Source organism: Triturus cristatus, chromosome 11 (genome assembly GCF_964204655.1).
Source record: "Triturus cristatus chromosome 11, aTriCri1.1, whole genome shotgun sequence".
Taxonomy (NCBI): domain Eukaryota; kingdom Metazoa; phylum Chordata; class Amphibia; order Caudata; family Salamandridae; genus Triturus; species Triturus cristatus.
Window position 1 is genome coordinate 581,667,240 of NC_140594.1, and position 17,076 is coordinate 581,684,315.

The 17,076-nt window shown below is 46.0% G+C and overlaps 1 protein-coding gene across 2 annotated transcripts in view; it reads left to right on the forward strand.

Moving 5' to 3' along the window:
• Positions 1-17,076, forward strand: part of HR (HR lysine demethylase and nuclear receptor corepressor) — a 388,960-nt gene that overhangs the window by 156,373 nt on the left and 215,511 nt on the right. For both annotated transcript variants that reach the window (XM_085633820.1, XM_085633818.1), the window contains 2 exons: positions 1,775-2,943; positions 6,591-7,650. In XM_085633820.1, coding sequence (XP_085489946.1) covers positions 1,810-2,943; positions 6,591-7,650 — 2,194 coding nt within the window. In that variant the 5' untranslated portion in view covers positions 1,775-1,809. The remainder of the gene's footprint in view (positions 1-1,774; positions 2,944-6,590; positions 7,651-17,076) is intronic.

Consider the following 17,076-nt stretch of genomic DNA (forward strand, 5'->3'; position numbering starts at 1 on the left):
CATTTGTCTTCTTGTGCATTTGATTTAAAGAGTTTTGTGGGGTTTTTCCCAACCTAAATTTCTCAATTAATTACTTTCTATCGTCCAAAAAGTGAGAACATTCTGAAGTCACTGCCACTTTCTCCTGGTTTGGCTGTTTAGGCCTTCACTGTGGAGTTTGCACCATGAGACATTATGTGATTGGATTCAGAGTATTTCCATAGTGCTTGTGAATTAGTTTGTGGCACCTAATAATGATATGTCTATGGTCTCGCCACCCAAACCTTTAAAAATATTACCTACAATATTGCTGAGTTTCTGTTCACAGCCCAACATGGAACCTGGGTGTGGGAAGTCCTTGCCTTCTGCTAAGTCTTTACAAGGGTTGTGCATGGTCCTACTCAGGAGTAGGGAAGCACCCTCATAATTGGTCCTCATTTTTGATTTTCCCTACCATGGTTATCTGTACACACAATCCCAGATACACCCAAAAATCAATTCATCACACTAAAACCAGTTAACAGAAATACTGCTTACAGGCAGGCGTCCCTTTAGTAAAACATGTGAGCATTCTAAGATCTTAGAAAGAATAGCATCACTTGTAGTCAGACACAGAATTTGCGGCCATGGAGGGCCAAGTATGCGGCAGGCTCACTAAAGTATACAGCAAAAACGGCAAATTATGCCACATAATGCAAAACATTCTGTGGCAGTATTATTTTACTAATTTGTCCGTTTAATGCACACTAATATTGTTTGGGGATTTGTTTCACCTCCATAGTTCCAGTTTAACACCTATCTACTACAATCAATAACTAAAAGGTGACCAGCTAACCTGAAAAGAAGCTGCCACTGTGTGCTATCACATGTTGCTCTTTTTTCAGTAACTTTTTGATAGAATTTTTTTTTTAAATCTTCGAATTATGCAGCAGTAAGTGGATAGTGTAGCAAGTAAGGCAAATTCATCATTATTTAGAAAAAAAACTGTGGCCTCTGCATTTGAGTGTTTATTCACTACGGCTTGTGAGTGATTTAAGCAACATTTGGAGTCATTTTTTGTTCAAGCAAAAACGTATCTGGTTTATGATGAAAATCGCTGCCCGCCGACGTTAAAAAATGCCAAGAAATGTAAAAATTGTTACATTTCAAATGTTGCATATTTTGACGATATATCTTTGCTCATTTTGAGGCCTTAAAAAGTGTTTATTCACTATGGGGTATGATGTAAGCAACATTTTGAGGCATTCTACAGTCAAAATGAAAATGAAGCGGCTGGTGTCTAATTTATTCTTCTTTAGAAGTAATAGTCCCAACAGGTAACCAGTACTGTCTTATATGTCATAAACAAGAGGGGGAGATTAATAAACTTAGGTTGTCTTTCTTCCACTACATCCTTCCATCTGCTGCAGCTGATGGTCAGTTCCAGTGGGCTAGCAATTATTGTTGGAGTGGCACAGGTGCCCATGGGGTGAGTTGCCCATTACACCCAACCAGGAGTCATGGGGATCTGTGTCGCATGCATGCATTAGGGACCATGTCACTCTTTCTACTTCACTAGGCAGTTTATTTTGGAATGGCACCATGACTGGTATTGATTTCATATGGCAGTGGACAAGCAAGCTTTCTTGGCAATTTGAATAAAGCAACAGGGATATGTGATAGGAACAAATCCCACGCACAACACTAGCTTGGTCATTACTATTTATAGACCACCACGTGACTAGTATATATATAGTTCATAGCACTCTCTCCCATGCCCATCAGCGAATGATGACCCTCTGTTTGTCTTCCTCAGGTAACCCACCAATCGCTCATGAGGAGGCGGAAGAGATGGACTTGGAGGGCCAGCTGACGTCATCCAAGAGGAGACGGTTACAGGGGGATCCTTCTGTACCTGGCAGAACAGCTGGCGAAGAGAGAGGGGATACCCAGCAGCCTCAAAATGGTGATGCCAGGCACGAGGTTCACCAAGGAAATGTGGCAGTTGGAGAGAGTAGCCAATCAGGAAATGGAGGTGCGAGGGACCATCCAGTAAACTGTGATGCCAGTTCAAGGGACTACCCAAGGAATTGTGCTGCCAGGGAAAGTGACTATTCAAGAGATGGTGATTCCAGAGAGACAGAAACCTCTGAAAATGACACTAACCGAGAAAGTGTCTCTGCAGGTCAGATGTCTACGAAGCAGGCGGAGCCCTCGCGCCAGAAGTTCCAGGCTTTCTGGGCCACAGAAGATGCCTGTCATGAGACAAGTGCCAACAGAACATCTCCTTCCATTCAGGAGCATGCCGCCTATCCAAGGCGGGAGGAGGAGAGCCCCCCGAGATTAGAAGTTTTTCCTTCGCCTGCGTACAGGAATAGGAGGTACGTCCAAAAGGAACGCGGGCACGATTCTGCAGACACGCCTTGTGCTCCCAGGAATGGAGAAGGGATGAGGGACTGGCTGGGGAGACTGGCAGGACAGGCACCCACTTGGGCAGAGACCCTGGCAGGCAGTCAGGCCTCTGCCTATGCCCATCCATACATATACCCTTTTCCAGTTGGTGGCTTGGAGACCAAGGGCATGCACATGGCAGAGAAGCCCACGAGAGCCCCAGCAGTAGGCGCTCTGCCTGGTGTCCACCCACCGCTGGAGGATACCAGAACTCATGAAGCTCTACGTCGGCTAAGCGCCCACTGCCACCTTCTCACTGGGGTCAAACTGTTCGAAGGGCACCCACTGTTTGGGCCCACACTGGATTCAGTGAGTGGTCTGGAGGAGGCCCCCTACTCTGGACACCCAGGTACAATTCCCCGCTCCTCCCTTGGGAGCTGCCCACCCATCTTGGAGGACTCTCACTTCACGGCAGCTAACTGGCACCTAGGGCTCTATCCACCAGCTTGGAGCCACCCTCTAAACCACGTCAGACCCCATCACAGTGCCAGTGTCCAGCCTGCCCCGGAGAACGGCCTCTCTGCCAGGAGGAAGGTATGCTTCAAGAGAGTACTAGGGATAAGTGGGAAGGGCATTTTTATAATTGATAGCAGTCATAAATGTAGAGTGGCAGGGGAAGTGATGTGTGATATGCCCCTGTACGCATCACACATAATCAGCCACAAGAGCTCAGTTATACACTAATCAGTTACAAGCCCCTATTGGTCTTATTGCAAGCAGCAGTCCCACACAACATCACAGAGCAGCCACGAAGGCAGTAAAGGTTCACCAACAAAGGAACACAAAGCATGCTGACAACCAGCCACAGGGCGCCACATAGACAGTCAAGGAGCACTTTTATAGCCAGACACAGGGCAGTTACACAAGCTGTCAGAAGAGCAAGGAGAAAACTCTCATGGTCAACCAGAGAAGCAACCTAAATCAAATATCAAAAGAGCAGTTGCAAGCAGGCAGTCACAGACTCACCGCATGAAAAACAAGCAGTGGCCGAGCAGCTCCAGGTAAAGTCATGGAGCATTGCATTCACAGGTGAACCCAAAGAGACAGCCCTAGTGTCACTGCACACAGTGTCAGAGAGCAGACTGCACATAGCACCGTGCGGCCTACTCAACAGTGATGCTGTCAGTTAAAGAAGAAGGGTCACACAAGCAAACTGGGAGTTCGATCACAAAACCAACCAACAAACGTCTACACCAGAGGTCTTCAAAGTGTTTTATTTAGAGCCCACCCTAACCAACTGCCCTTCATTACAAATAAAATGGAAAAAATGAACTTCCACACCTTGGCCCACTAAATTTGCCCATCTCACCCAAGTTCACAGTATGCTATCTTCTCTTCTTCTTTAACTGGGTTGGAGAATATCATGTGGTAAATATCTTAACGCCACCTCTACATAATTTGAAGGTCCAAGGTCCATATCAGTGGAGTTAGGTGCAGTAAACCTAAACTCAACTATATTTTTGTCTTCCATATTTAGGCCTCAATATTTTGGTAACACTATATTTTCCACACACTTTAACCCTGTCTCTGACCTCTTGAAAAAAACAAATATTGACAAAGCCACCCTTTTATCTTTTTCAATACTTGTTTTGTTTTTGTTCTTTGTAAAAGAACAGAATGTAACCCTGACTGTAAAGTTAGCAATGGCTGAAGTGGGGTGACTCATGCTGTATGCTGTATTAGGTGGAAGAAAAATGTGAATGACACAACAGATTAATGGCTGAAGAGGTCTAAAAGCCCCATAAGTAAACACATTTAGAGACAGACCTACAAATTATCCCATGCCCCTTCATTTCTCACCTGGGCCATTGCTCCGAAGCTCCAGGGGGGTGTGAGCCCTCTGCTTCTGATTGGCAGCCAATAAGCCTCCATCCTTTTATATTCATTTCCTCTCCCCTCCCCTTACGATTTGTAAATAGAAACAGCCTGGAAATGTGCCTAACAAGCAAATTGAGCTTCCAGGCCATCTTTTTCAGCCTCCAGCAGACTGCCTCACCTCTGGAGCATCGGCACAACTCCAAGCTGATACATTCACTCCTACTGGCTATGCAATCACAACCCCTAGTGGGGTGCCTCCTACAGTTTGAAGACCTATGTGCTACACACTAAAATTCATGGGGCAGCAGGCAGTGGTGGCTACCTTTAAAAAATATGGTGAGGCGCAATGGCGCCAAACTCACCATATATGCTGCACTTCTCCCCGGCGTTTTACGACCAGGAATGGAAGGACTTCTTTCCTGCTCAGTGGAATGCGAATCCAACCAATCCTGGAGCTGCTGTCATCAGTGTGAGAGCAGCTCCAGGATCGATGGGAGCAGGCTAACCCAGCACTCTTTTTGTGACTGGGGGCCTGTGCCAGCAATCCCCCGGCTCTGAATCTACAGTGCGCATGTCGGGCTGGCCGTAGGTAGCTAGCCGGCCAGCCCAAATGCGCATGGAAAGAGGGAGCAGTAATCATGCTATAGCAGGATTCAGCCCGCTCCCTGCCACGCTCACGCTGTACACATCGTGAGCTGGTGGCAAAATAAAATGGCATTGTTATGGCATTTTATTTATGTGTGTTTGCCTGCTGCACCCTGCAGCAGGCGTGGCGACGCTCCTCCGCTTTTGTGGGGGAGCCGCCGCAGGCCGCACTTGCTGACATACACAATTATAGCACATTTCTACTCACAGGCAGTCACAGAACAGCACACAGGCACTCAGTAGGGTTGCCACCCTTTTCCAGATTATTAGTGTAAATGTTAAGATTCTGCAAAGGCCCAGGGTGATGCTTAAATAAAACATTATATAAAATCGTCTGTATTCATTTTTAATATAACCTTTATTTACTTTATAAGTTAGGGATCATTAAAGTAGCTCTAAAGCACATTTTAAAGTGTTTATGTTTATATTTGTTGTTTAAAGTGTGTATTGATAAGGAGAAAAGATTACGGTTTTAGGTGATTTTCCAAATTTTTGTGTTGGCTGTACATTAAAATACTGGTCATGCCGTTAAAAACCCTAGCACTCAGAGGGGGACAAACACACACTCATTGGCACAATTCTTGTGGGTCAGATTTCAGTAATTGTCCCAGATTAGATTCTCCACCTCTGTCTTTCAAGACAATTTTATGTTCAATTCCTGCTTCTCTCTCAGAGGTGAACAATTTTGCTCCAATGCCGGGTACTTTTGTTCTCATTTTTTTCTAACTATCCAGATCAATTGTGGCAGGCCTTATTCAGAAAGACGTTGCTATAAGTAAGTCTGGCTTACTCTTGCACTAATTCTGGCATACTCCTGAATTCCAGGAGTAAACCAGGAGTATTCTGATTTACTTCTTGCGTACCCATGGACCTCAAGACTAATCTAAGGGTACTACAAGATCAAGGCCCTGATGTATGAAAAGGTTTTATCCATTCTGTATCTATGGGAAAAAGCATTAATACACAAGGGCCTCAGATACTGCAAAATATTGGTGGATCAGGCTCATAATGTGCATAGACTGATGGGTGCATAATTAGATTTTACAAATTGCACTACTACATTTTACCGTACTGGTGCAAAAATGGTTATCAATGATGCAAATATTTTAATCTTGGCCATTTACTGCATTTTACAGGGACTGAATGTTTCCATAATTAAGACAGTAGTAATAGCACAACAACCTCTTGGGCTCATCCATAAGGCACACATTGCACCGAAGATACAGTCTCAGAAAAAGACCTGGGAGGGAATGTCATTTGGTGAACAAAACTAAAAGTCAAAACATTAACTGAAAAACATGTAGATTGAATTCTACATATGTAGGGCCTAAGAAGGAGAGAATAGAGAAAAGGCTACGTTTTTGTTGTGGGACTTTTTTTTTGGTATGTGAGATGAAAATGTGCACATAACTTTATAATATGTTCTCTTTTTTCTCCCTGCCCTCTTTCATATCTTTTTCTCCCCGTAAGTTCGTTCTGTCATTCTGGTATTTCTCTTTCATCTCGTGCTTCATTGTTTTCTTCATATGGTTGTTTGATTCTTCTCCTGTTTCTCTTCTTTTTCTGTTTCTTCCTTTTGTTGATCCCTGCTTATAACTGAGTTTTTTCTTCCTACATTTCTTTCTTCCTTCACTGTTGAGTTTCTTCCTCCATCTCTTCTATTTCCCCCTTCCCCTCTGATACTAACTTCCTGTTTGTCTTTCTGACTCCTCTCCCAGGAGTGCTCCAACAGGAGGGATAGCGTGCTACATCTTCCGGTTAAAGATCCCCGATTCTCGCCTGTCAAGTCTGCCTCGGGGCTGGGTAGCACTGCCCACGCCTGCGGATCTGAAGAGGACCGGCTGGCCCAAGACAACAAAATGGCGGCACTGCCCTATTTGGAGTATCCCCGTGGGCCCAGCTGGGGAAGCGAGCCACACCACTTAGACAGCAGGACTCCTCTACCTCGAGCGAAGACCGCTGGAAGCGATACCCAAAGCTACAGGCCACTGCGTCTGCTGGAGCCCAGTCTGGTGGAGGCGGAAACCTCTCTTCCAGCTTCCTCAGAGCTGCAGGTCAGTTCTCCCCATGAACCAGCCGCTGTCTCGGCAGAACCCAAAGAACATGTTCGTTCCCAGTCGGCAAACCAAAGTACATCTGGTTCTGCACCAGGGGACCGTCTCCCGGTAGCCTGTGAGACTGTTGAAGGCCGCCGCGCCACCATATTTGCCCACAGTGGGCCAGGTGCGATACTCATACCAAACCATAACCAAAGGGCTGGCCCTTCTGAGCACCACGGAATGCGAGGTGGCAAAAAGCTGCACATTGGGCGCTCTGTGCCAGACAGCTGCAGGGTTGGTGAGCCCTGTGGCCCACTGAGCACAAGGACTCCTGTGGAGGAAGGAAGTAGGTCGGGACATAGCAGCAAATCTGGAAAGTTGGTGGCATTCGCCAACCCTCCGCGGAACCACACTAAGATGAAGCAAACATGGCTCTCTAGGCACTCAGAGCAGTTCAGCAGTCACATCGCTAACCAGGGATGCCGGAGTGGCAAAACCATCCAGAAAGAAGACCAGATTGACGTAAATGTGGACGAGAGAGGCCTTCAACAATCAGCAAAGAGGCCTTGTGACTGCATCTCTGAAGAAGAGCCCAGAGGGTCCCCCGCTGAAGCAAAGAGAAGTCGTGCAGAGACAGCAACAGCTGGTGGTGATCTGGAGGGGTCAGGAACAGAGCCCAAAGACCTTGTTGAACCAAAATGCGGTGCAGACCTTGGGGATGGCCCTGATGCACCAAGAGGTAAGAGGGGATGAGTTGGGTGATCAGGTGGATAACATTTACTCAAAAAGAAGAGGGATTTCTGTGCTTTCTCGTGAACTCTTTCCTAACCCAAACTCTTGCCATAAACTACAGACTTTAACCATTTGCTAACTCACCTATGGCCCCAAAGTCATCCACAATCAAGAAACATAAATCTCATGTGTGCTTTGCGCTCTTTCCGACTTTGCATGTCACAATACCCTATCTCTAGCTCGCCAGCTACCAGAACCAGCAGCCTGGTTCCTTCCAAGTCAGTAGGCTGACTCAGAAAGACAGGAAACATCACAGTGTTTTTCGACAAAAGACCCTTTTCGTACTCAAGAATTAACAGGGTAATGCCCGAAAGAGTGGTAATATTCAATACATATATGTGTGGAAGGCAGAGCATAATCATCAAAACAATATTAATTCTATTGGGATGGAAATGTACCCTGCATGGTGCAAAGTCGAGTCCCGTGCACTGAATACCCATCTGCAAGTATCTGGTTTTTCTGGTTTTTGGGTTTGTGGCCGCAGCCTCATTCTAATGTAGCATGTGTGTGAAGGCCTAAGAGTCTGGCCCTAGATCAGTCCTGATTCTGGGGCGGTGCACCAAGCGTTCTGACCCAATGACAGTGGACCACTGTTCCTCTCATGGGTTCAAGAATCTATCGGAGTGGGGGCAGCGTACAATGATATCCAGTGTTGTAGTGATCCTAGTGTGGCCAGGCCTTTTTATTTCTGTCACAAGAGAGGTGGCCTACTGCCTACTTCTGTAAAGTTCTGTTGCCAACAGATGAACTCATATTCCTGTGCCGCTATCCCAAGCGCATGCATGTTTACATGTATGTGTGTGTTTGTGTGTTACATCATCTTATTGTGTTTGCATTGTTTGTGTGTTACACACATTGTGTATGTCTTGGGTGAACCAGAATGAAGGAGGCCTACGGGTTCCATTTTGGAAACCCCCAACTTCTCATGTGCACAAGATGGGGATGAGGTTGCTTTCCCAGAGAGTGGAAATGTATTGCTGACATTTCTGAGACTGGAGGGAGGAGACCTTGCCAGAGAAATGGGGAAAGAGAGAAAAGCCCCCCTTAGAAATCCAGTGAGGTAATAATGCTGCAGAGAACTGTTGTTTAGTCTCCATGTATACTGATTTGATGGATGCTAGGGCTGAAGGATGGGACTGAAGTTCCTGTTGTCAGAGTGTGAAGGGTATTTCAGAAAGAGGTCAGCAGTTTGTATCTTTTCCTGATAACCGGCAGGTGCCGCTTTTGATAGCCAGGTGAAGACTGCTCACCCCACTTTGTGCCTCGGTTGTGGATGCTCCAGCCTGGAGACTACCCTTCTATGAGAAGCCTCACTTTAAAAAAGAATGAGTCTGGAAAACACCCTGAGAAGGACACATGAAAGGAACACAGACCCAAACTAGCTCTGGAAATGCAGACAGTGAATACACATCCCCTGTCTTTTCTAACTGTATTGGAGTATTAGCTGTTGACCAGCTTATTGTTCTGGTTCCAATTTCTCTTCGACTGAGGAGGGGGTGCTCCACAGAGTACCCAGGGGACTACTACACAACCAGGAAGAGTGTCTGCCTGACACCCAGCTCCTCGGTGGTGAGGGAACATTACCTGAAGTCTGGCCTGAAGGAACAGCTGTTCCTTATACATCAACTGGAATGCCAAAATGATCCTACCTGGAAGAGAGAAAGATCAAGCCAATCCTGTAGGAGGAGCGGACTACCGGCATGGGCAAGAGCAGTAGACCCCGGTGCTGTCGGTCCATCTGACAGAGACTCACACATGCATGATTGGCATGTTTCACACTCGCAGCCAGTCACTATTGTCGCAGAGGAAGATTCACAGCACTGTAGAAGCGTGCCCGAGCAGATCGCTGCTCCAACCTTGCTGTCACAGCCAATGCACTTGCTCAAAAGTGTGCTCAAACTGTCTGTGCCACTGAAGAAGAGGCTATTGCTAAACTGCAGCACTCGCCAAATGGGCTTAAATTTATTTTGGTGTCCCAGCTGTGGCACATGCCCCAAGTGAGCGTGAGGGGTCTGCGTCATTGAAGAAGAAAATGTTTACAACCCTGGGGCACTTGCCCAAAGCTAGAATGCACTTGTATTGTTGTTAGCCACATGGCACTGGCTCAAACGTCTGCCCTCTTGAAATGCGGCACTGGAAGTGAGCGGCTGTGTTGAGGCACTTGCCTCTGTGTAACTATGAGGCTGTCGAAGTGCTGACCATAAGAATGTCTGATCAGAACCAACTGTCGCTGCTGCGCCAAAGCACCTTGAAGCAACTCAGCTGCCGTTCCCAGACCTATGTCCAGAGGTGGACAGCATCGCTGCCTCTACCAGGGAGGATCAAGCTGATGAATAGATGATTCACCCCAGTCCATGGGAATGGAGACTCTGCTACAAAGTATGAGCCCAACAGACACTAGCGGTGAGTGTCCAGAAGAATGCCCTGACTGAAGATGGCTGCAAGCCTGCTGCTGCCTCTCAACACTGCTGCGCAGCCCATGTCTGCTCGAAAAGAGTGGGGCAGCCGCACAACGCACCTACGGCCAGCAAGTCTTCCCCAACCGCGGGAGGACCAGGACTGAGGGGTCAGAGGCCAGAGTTAGGCTTATCATGGATCGGATTGCTGGCGAGTCTAATATTGAGACCGAATGCCTGCTAGTGCCTACCAAAACAAAGGGGGAGTGCTGTGCCTGTAATCAAACCTAGACCAAGGTACCTCAAACTAGGAGAGGTGGAAGGTGGCAGAAGAGGAGCTAATACTCCTGCAGCAGAGACTCTGAAACCAGATACTTTTGTGCAGTTTGTAGTATTGAATTTTACTGTTTATTAAAGTGCTTCTCTTTTGACAAAGATAAGCTCTGGGGTGAGCAATCATGTTATTACACTGACGGGTGTCTGTTGAGTGCTCACCATATTGCACCCCTACAGTAACCTCCCTGAGTAGGCTGTGACTGCTTGCCTTATCTATTGAAAGTCAAGTGCTGAACGAGTTGTCCTGGCCCAGTTTTTGGAGCCGGATCCTGGAATTTACATTTACATTTACATTTACAACAGAGGAAAACAACCCTAGTCCCCATGGCTGTGGCCCAGTAGCCTCTACTTGCCACCTCCCCAATCCCCCCTTCCAATGATGAGGGGGTCTGGCAGTTTTCTTTTAGATGAGGGGTCTCTCTTGCTCTGGAATGCTGATTGGCGAGGCACTTTCCCCAGTTTTTCCCTAAATGGACTCAACCCCAGGAGACAAGGGGCCTTCACCCAGGAACCTGTTGTTAGATTAACAAAAGGGCAAAAGTCCCTGGTTTGTAATGGCGTGCACCCGCACCCTGGTGCAGACCATGGCCATGCTGTGGGTATCTGCCCAGTGACATCTCCTGTTAGCATTTGGAAGAAGGCAGAGACCAGCCCTCACGGGAGGAGGTCCTTTGAGATTCCCTGAAACCCTACTTTTCCCCTACCCTGTGGACTTGCTCAAGTTTAGTTTTAGGAAAACCACCAACATTCAAGCTCTCCTGCAAAACCACATGAGCAGGAAGTCTCTCCTTGCTGCATCTGCTTCCTGATAGCAAAACTCTCCGATCCCTTGTGATGGGAGGGCTCCTTCTCCCCCATGGCCATTCATGCTGGTGATGTGTATTGTTATAGTCAGGGCTTTAAGTGGAAAAAAAAACTGAGGGTGCTCTAAAAGGGGCGTGACAAATGTCTTAAAGGGGTGTGGCCTATCCGAGTAGTGGTCTAAATCAAGATAACTAGCATTGTGTGCTTAAGAAAATCATGAAGTCACATCCAGAAAAGGATAATAAAATAGACAAAAAGGTATATTTATTAAGTACCAACTACAAAAAAATGATTGTATCCTCATGTAACGCAACTGGTGCTATTATGTAAAGCGCTCAGATACCCGAATAGGGTCAAGTTCGCGCTATATAAAACTCCGTTAAAAAAAAAAAACTTACAGTGTACTTAGGAGAGGATATTTCCCGACAGTTGTTTGGAGAAAATGCCAATTCAAGACTGGAGCAAACTTAACCATCACCGAGAGAAATTCCACAGTAATCGGTGCAAATTTGCCCAAAGTTTGTTGAGCTGGCTTTAAGTGAGCACTTGCAGTCCATTCCTTCCCATTTTTCTTTAATTATTCTCTTATTACACACTTAAGGGAAACGGTCTAATTTCAAGTAAGTGTTACTTGGTATCCCAGTAGTAACCAGCAATTTCGCTGAGACTGCATAGTTAACACCAACAGAAACCGGGACGTCTGGTCACCCTACCTTTGACCTTTGAGGCCCGAAAATGGAGCCCCTTAGAGACCCCTTTAAAGGCCCCCCCCAAAAAACTGGGGTTGCTCAGACCCCCACAGCCCCCCCCCCCCCCCACACACACACTTAAAGCCCTGGTTATAGTGAAGGGAAAGCTCTGCTGGTTAGTCACACGGAAAGAGGCATAAGAGGGTTTGCGCTGCTTGGAGTGGTGCGCTTCATGGGTGGCCAAATTACCAAGAGGCTTCCCGCGCTCATTCTTGGCTTACAAGTGTGGGCAGTCACAATTTCAAGCCAAGAACAAAGTTTCTTAGGGGGAGGAAGGAAGCCGAGATGTGATATCATCTTCCCCCTGAAATAGCACCTCTGGATCAGAACTTCAATAAAAAAAACTCCGCCCCTACAAATGGTCTTGTCGCCCCGAGGCCAACATGAACAGGTTTGATACACCCCCTTTCCCCACAAAGGAAAATAAAATGGAGGTAGAAGAAAGACTGGCCTGTGGATTTAGAAAGTCACAGTGGTTTGACCCTCTACTTTTGTCATAGCTCTCTTCCCAGGGGTCACGCCAGTGCTGCGCGCGTGCACAGACACACACAGTCTCAGAGGTCGTTGGCAAGGACTCTTCATTTGAACACAAAAACACACGCTCTCTGTTGCAGGAGTGGGTGGCGGAATGTCACACTGTAAGGGCGAGGGGAGGCAGATGTTCCCGCCCTCTTGTTGTGCCCTTGTTCCAGAGAGCTGGGGCACACCCGAGCCAAGTCCACGCAGAAGTGAATGCCCCTCCCGAGGGTTTTCGTACTGCAGAGAAACTGAAAGAGCTTCAGTACTTTCCAGCGAGCGCGCGGCCACCAGCGCCGTTACCATGGGAACCAATCAGCGAGTCATGGCTGCCTGTTGTTCTACTTGAATATCTGAATAATACAAATTATTGGTAATTACTTCAGACCGGACATACAACGACTTCAGAACACAGGCGTGGTCAATATTAGAAGTACTCTCAACAGCTGCGATGAAAACTGAGCAATATTTATTTTACTCAATTATTGTCTGTGTTATTTGTCCCTCTAGAGCAATACACGCGGCTGAAAGCCGCCTCTAAATGCGTGGCATTCTGGGATGTTAGCTAGGAAGTGAAAATGCTCAACAGATAGTTCTGAAATAGAGCCGGAAGTCAATAAGCCGGATCATTCGTGTGCACGCCATGTTGGGGTAATTAAGAAGGGGTTGGGTAGGTCCCTCACATGCTCTTCTGCTTAGAGATACAGAGGAGAGATCAGGCAGTGAAGCTATCCCTAGGCTAAAGTCACACAGCTCTTACAGCCTTGGGCCTTAAACAGCAGAGCTGCTCTCAGGCTGCACAGAGTCAGCTCAGGTTATAGTTCTTTTAGTTTTAGATATTCCAGGGGATTTCCTGAAGTTGCAGGCCTAGGCATGAGGAAAAAAAGAGCCATACCTTAGGTGACAAAGGTTCGGGCCTTAGACAGCAGAGCTAGCCCTGCGGTTACAGAGTTTTTGCAGAAAGAATCTGATCTCTCTATCATATTTATGTGTGTTCTGGATTTCGACAGTGGTCAGATGATTTTAATGACTAATCCGATCTCACCCTTTCGAGCCACTTCATCTGATTAGGGTACGCACGGGAATATTGCAGCCAGGGGAACCAGAACAGTAAGACCCCAGGACCTGCCGAATGGGCATCAGGTAAGAATGAGGAGGACTAGAGGAGAGACATGAACATTCAGTGAAAGATTTCGAGGAGAGAGCTGATGGTCAGACTCTCAGAGATGGCCACTTCCAGATGTAGAGGGAATAATGAGATGTTTTTTTGAACCGTAATTCTGAGTTACAAACTAGAACAAGGAGGCTAGGAGCAGCCCAACTGGTGCTGCAGTGACATACCGTGACCAGTGATAGTATGACAGTGACTGAGGAGCGTACTGTTATTAATGCAACAGCGACACCTAGTGTTCGTTCATAGCATGGCTCTGAGTGAATAGAAGGACAAGAGGGCAGCTGTTGAGCCTAGTTTTCAGGCAGAGTATGTATTTTTGATTTCTAAGGCACCGATGCAGGGCACTTCAAGGTACTATATGTTAGAAATGAAATTAGCAGAGTTATAATAGTGGTCACATCGATTTTGGAGCAGCAGTGTCTGTTGGTGATCTATCAGGAGAAACACCTGGTTGAATACAGATTTGGTAAACGCATTTTGCTCAAACCTATTTCCTCTAGCAAAGAAACCAACTTTGCGAATGCCTTTTATCTCGAAATTCTGTTTGTTAAGTACCTTCCTTAGCTGGCCCGTAGCACTGTTTGCCCCCATTTCTCACATTTCATTGTTACCTCCCACGTGGGGAGCAAAGGCAGACAAAAGCCAGAGGGCCTGGCTAGGTTTCTCTCGATTGGCCCCAGCTGGTTGTCACTCGCATGGACTTCATTTAGGGGTTGTCAAGGTAGCAGCTACCCCAGGCTTGCCCCATGTCATACCAGGCACTGCTCTTGCAACCCCTGGCCTCAGCGGTGGGAAAAGCAGTACCTCGGACAGAAGGAGGACAGTGTCCTGATGAGCAATGCTTTCTGCCGCTCCTTCTGGGACTTTTCAGTCAAGGGAAATACAGATTTTCAGTAGTAGAATGCCCATTTGTCTTACGAAATTAAAACAAGTGAAATGAAACAAAGACACATTTTAAACAACTTGTTTTAATGTTTCATTATTGTGAAAACATGAAAAATCATGTAGTTGAGCAACACTTTAATTTCTGGGCTAGGCATGATTGACAGGGCCTTAGAAGTGATTATAAATCAAAATGTATTAACATTGATAAGAAATAATTTAAGCTAACAATATAGTTCACATTCAATGTATGGGTAATATTAATTAATACAGGGAAACATAACCACTCTTGTTTACAAAATCTATTTTCTGTGCATATCTCTGTGATTAACCCATAACTTTTTTCTCTTTGAGATAGACCTTAGTGGAACCCTTAAATCACGACTGTTTGAGATATAAATAATTTCAATTGCCAGTGAAGTTCTACCCTTTGTGGCTCCTTATCGTCCTCTTCTGACGAATGCATACATTTTCATGCTCTAAAATGAAATGCTTCCAAATTGCTATATAAAATAGACATTTGTGTTTGTAAGTTGTTTTGTTATATGAATTGATCATGTGACCTTGCTTCCTGGGGCGATTCCGGGTTAAAGGTCAAATGGTGGTTCTTCGTGTAATGTTACAGATATCAAAGATTGCATGATGTCTCTTCAGCTGCCCCTTTCATTTTGAGCAATCAACTTGAATTGTCCCTGGAGCCTCCCTGCACAATGTGAACATAAGCTGTGCAGATATATTTGTGAGGTCCAGCGTTTCTACGGTGACTTGGAGGCCAGGCCTGCAGCGGAGAATGTGTTCTGTACAATGCTGTTTTAGACAAATGTTTACTTTTAGACATGCTAGGAAGGAAGGAAATTAATACCTGGAGCAAAGCGGCCCTGAAGGGGTTCTGGAGGTACTCCAATGTTTCTCGTGCAGCTTGTCTTGTCTGGCCTTCGTCCTATTGTGTTTGCTCAGTCCGCCCTGGCAGAAAGGCCTTCTGAATCTCGTCTCCTTGTTTTGTTTCTCTTCTTCTGGCTCAATTCATTCTCCTATCGCACCCACCTTCCTTCTGAATGTTGTTGGATGGGATCACAATACTGCACTTGAAATATCAACCCGTAACAATATCACATTCACAGTATCAAAGATCACCATAGTGTTAGGATATGGAGTTAAACTAGTAAATCTGTGCTTCCCTACATATTCTTAACTTGACTGTGCATTGCCTCGTTAAATTGTAAATTTTGATACTTGCATAGCTCACTACTCACCCGCAAGGGTCTCAAGGCGCTTGTACGAATACCGCTGTGGACCCCATCCTGGCTTTCCCTGTGAGGCGTCCACTCCTGGGCACCCCCAAGGTGGAGGCCAGGCATCCTTAGCGTTGTGGGGGCTGTTGTGGAGATTAAGCAAGCTATTGCCCAGAGTTGCAGAGTGGGACTACATGATTGGAATAGGCACCAAGGCGAGAATTTTTTAGCCCAGCACCCGCCGAGGCGGGGAATTGAACCCTGGTCCCAGGATAGATCTCTGCATCAGGGTCTGCCGCTCTAATCATTGAGCCACACTTCTCGTTCTGAGATTTGGACCCACATTTGGTAAATCTCCACCACTGGAGTTGGCATTACCGGGGATTCCTTTAATTCCACAGAAATTGGGAAATATTGGGAGAATCAGTAATTTCAGGAACCAATTCACACAGTAATTCACCATTCTTTTCTGCATTTTCCCTTGGAACACCTGAAAGCTCCATGGGAGATAAGACCGGTCCTTGGTTGTTCCACTGACCCTATCACTGCAGTGGGCCCAATAACTCTCATTAATGTATCCATCCGAAATAATGGGGCACTTCGAATGATAACTGTAGAGAATGCAATAATTGAACAAGTCTGTATTTCGGATACAATATTGTGACATATAACCAATGTTGGCTTTTCGTGGCTGGAGGAGATACCCTTGTGCTTACCTCCACACCTCTCTTTTCGTTTGTATTCTTTTTCTTCCCTCTGTTTCTCTTTTCCCAGACTGACATTTTTTAAGAAGCTGGTAACCATGTCCTGCTTTTTAGTAACCTCCCAACTATGCTTCTCTGCCACCTGTTACCATTTCCCAGACCCTTTTTTCTTACCACTCATGCTGCAACACTGCCAGCCATAAAAACAGAAAAAAACTCCAGGGACCTGAAGCTGTTTGTTTTTTTCTGAACTTTTTTTTTGTTCCGATTTTTTTAAAACGACCTTCATTTTCAGCGCTTTCCATTTTGGGAATTGTTGAATCTTGTTTGGTGCCATGTGTTTTTAAAGTTGTCATCAACCCTCAGATTTGATTCCACATTTTCCTTTTTTTCATCCTTTTAGTTATTTGCCCGAATGGCCTTTCAACCAAACATTTCTTGAAGGCTTTCATTCATCAATTTGTTTTTCACCAAATTGTTTCTTTTACTATTCTCATACTATCTAGGCAGTCACACCTAAGTTTCTCCCCTCCAGGGGAAGTAAAATATTTTCTGACATAATTATTTCCACAACTTCACT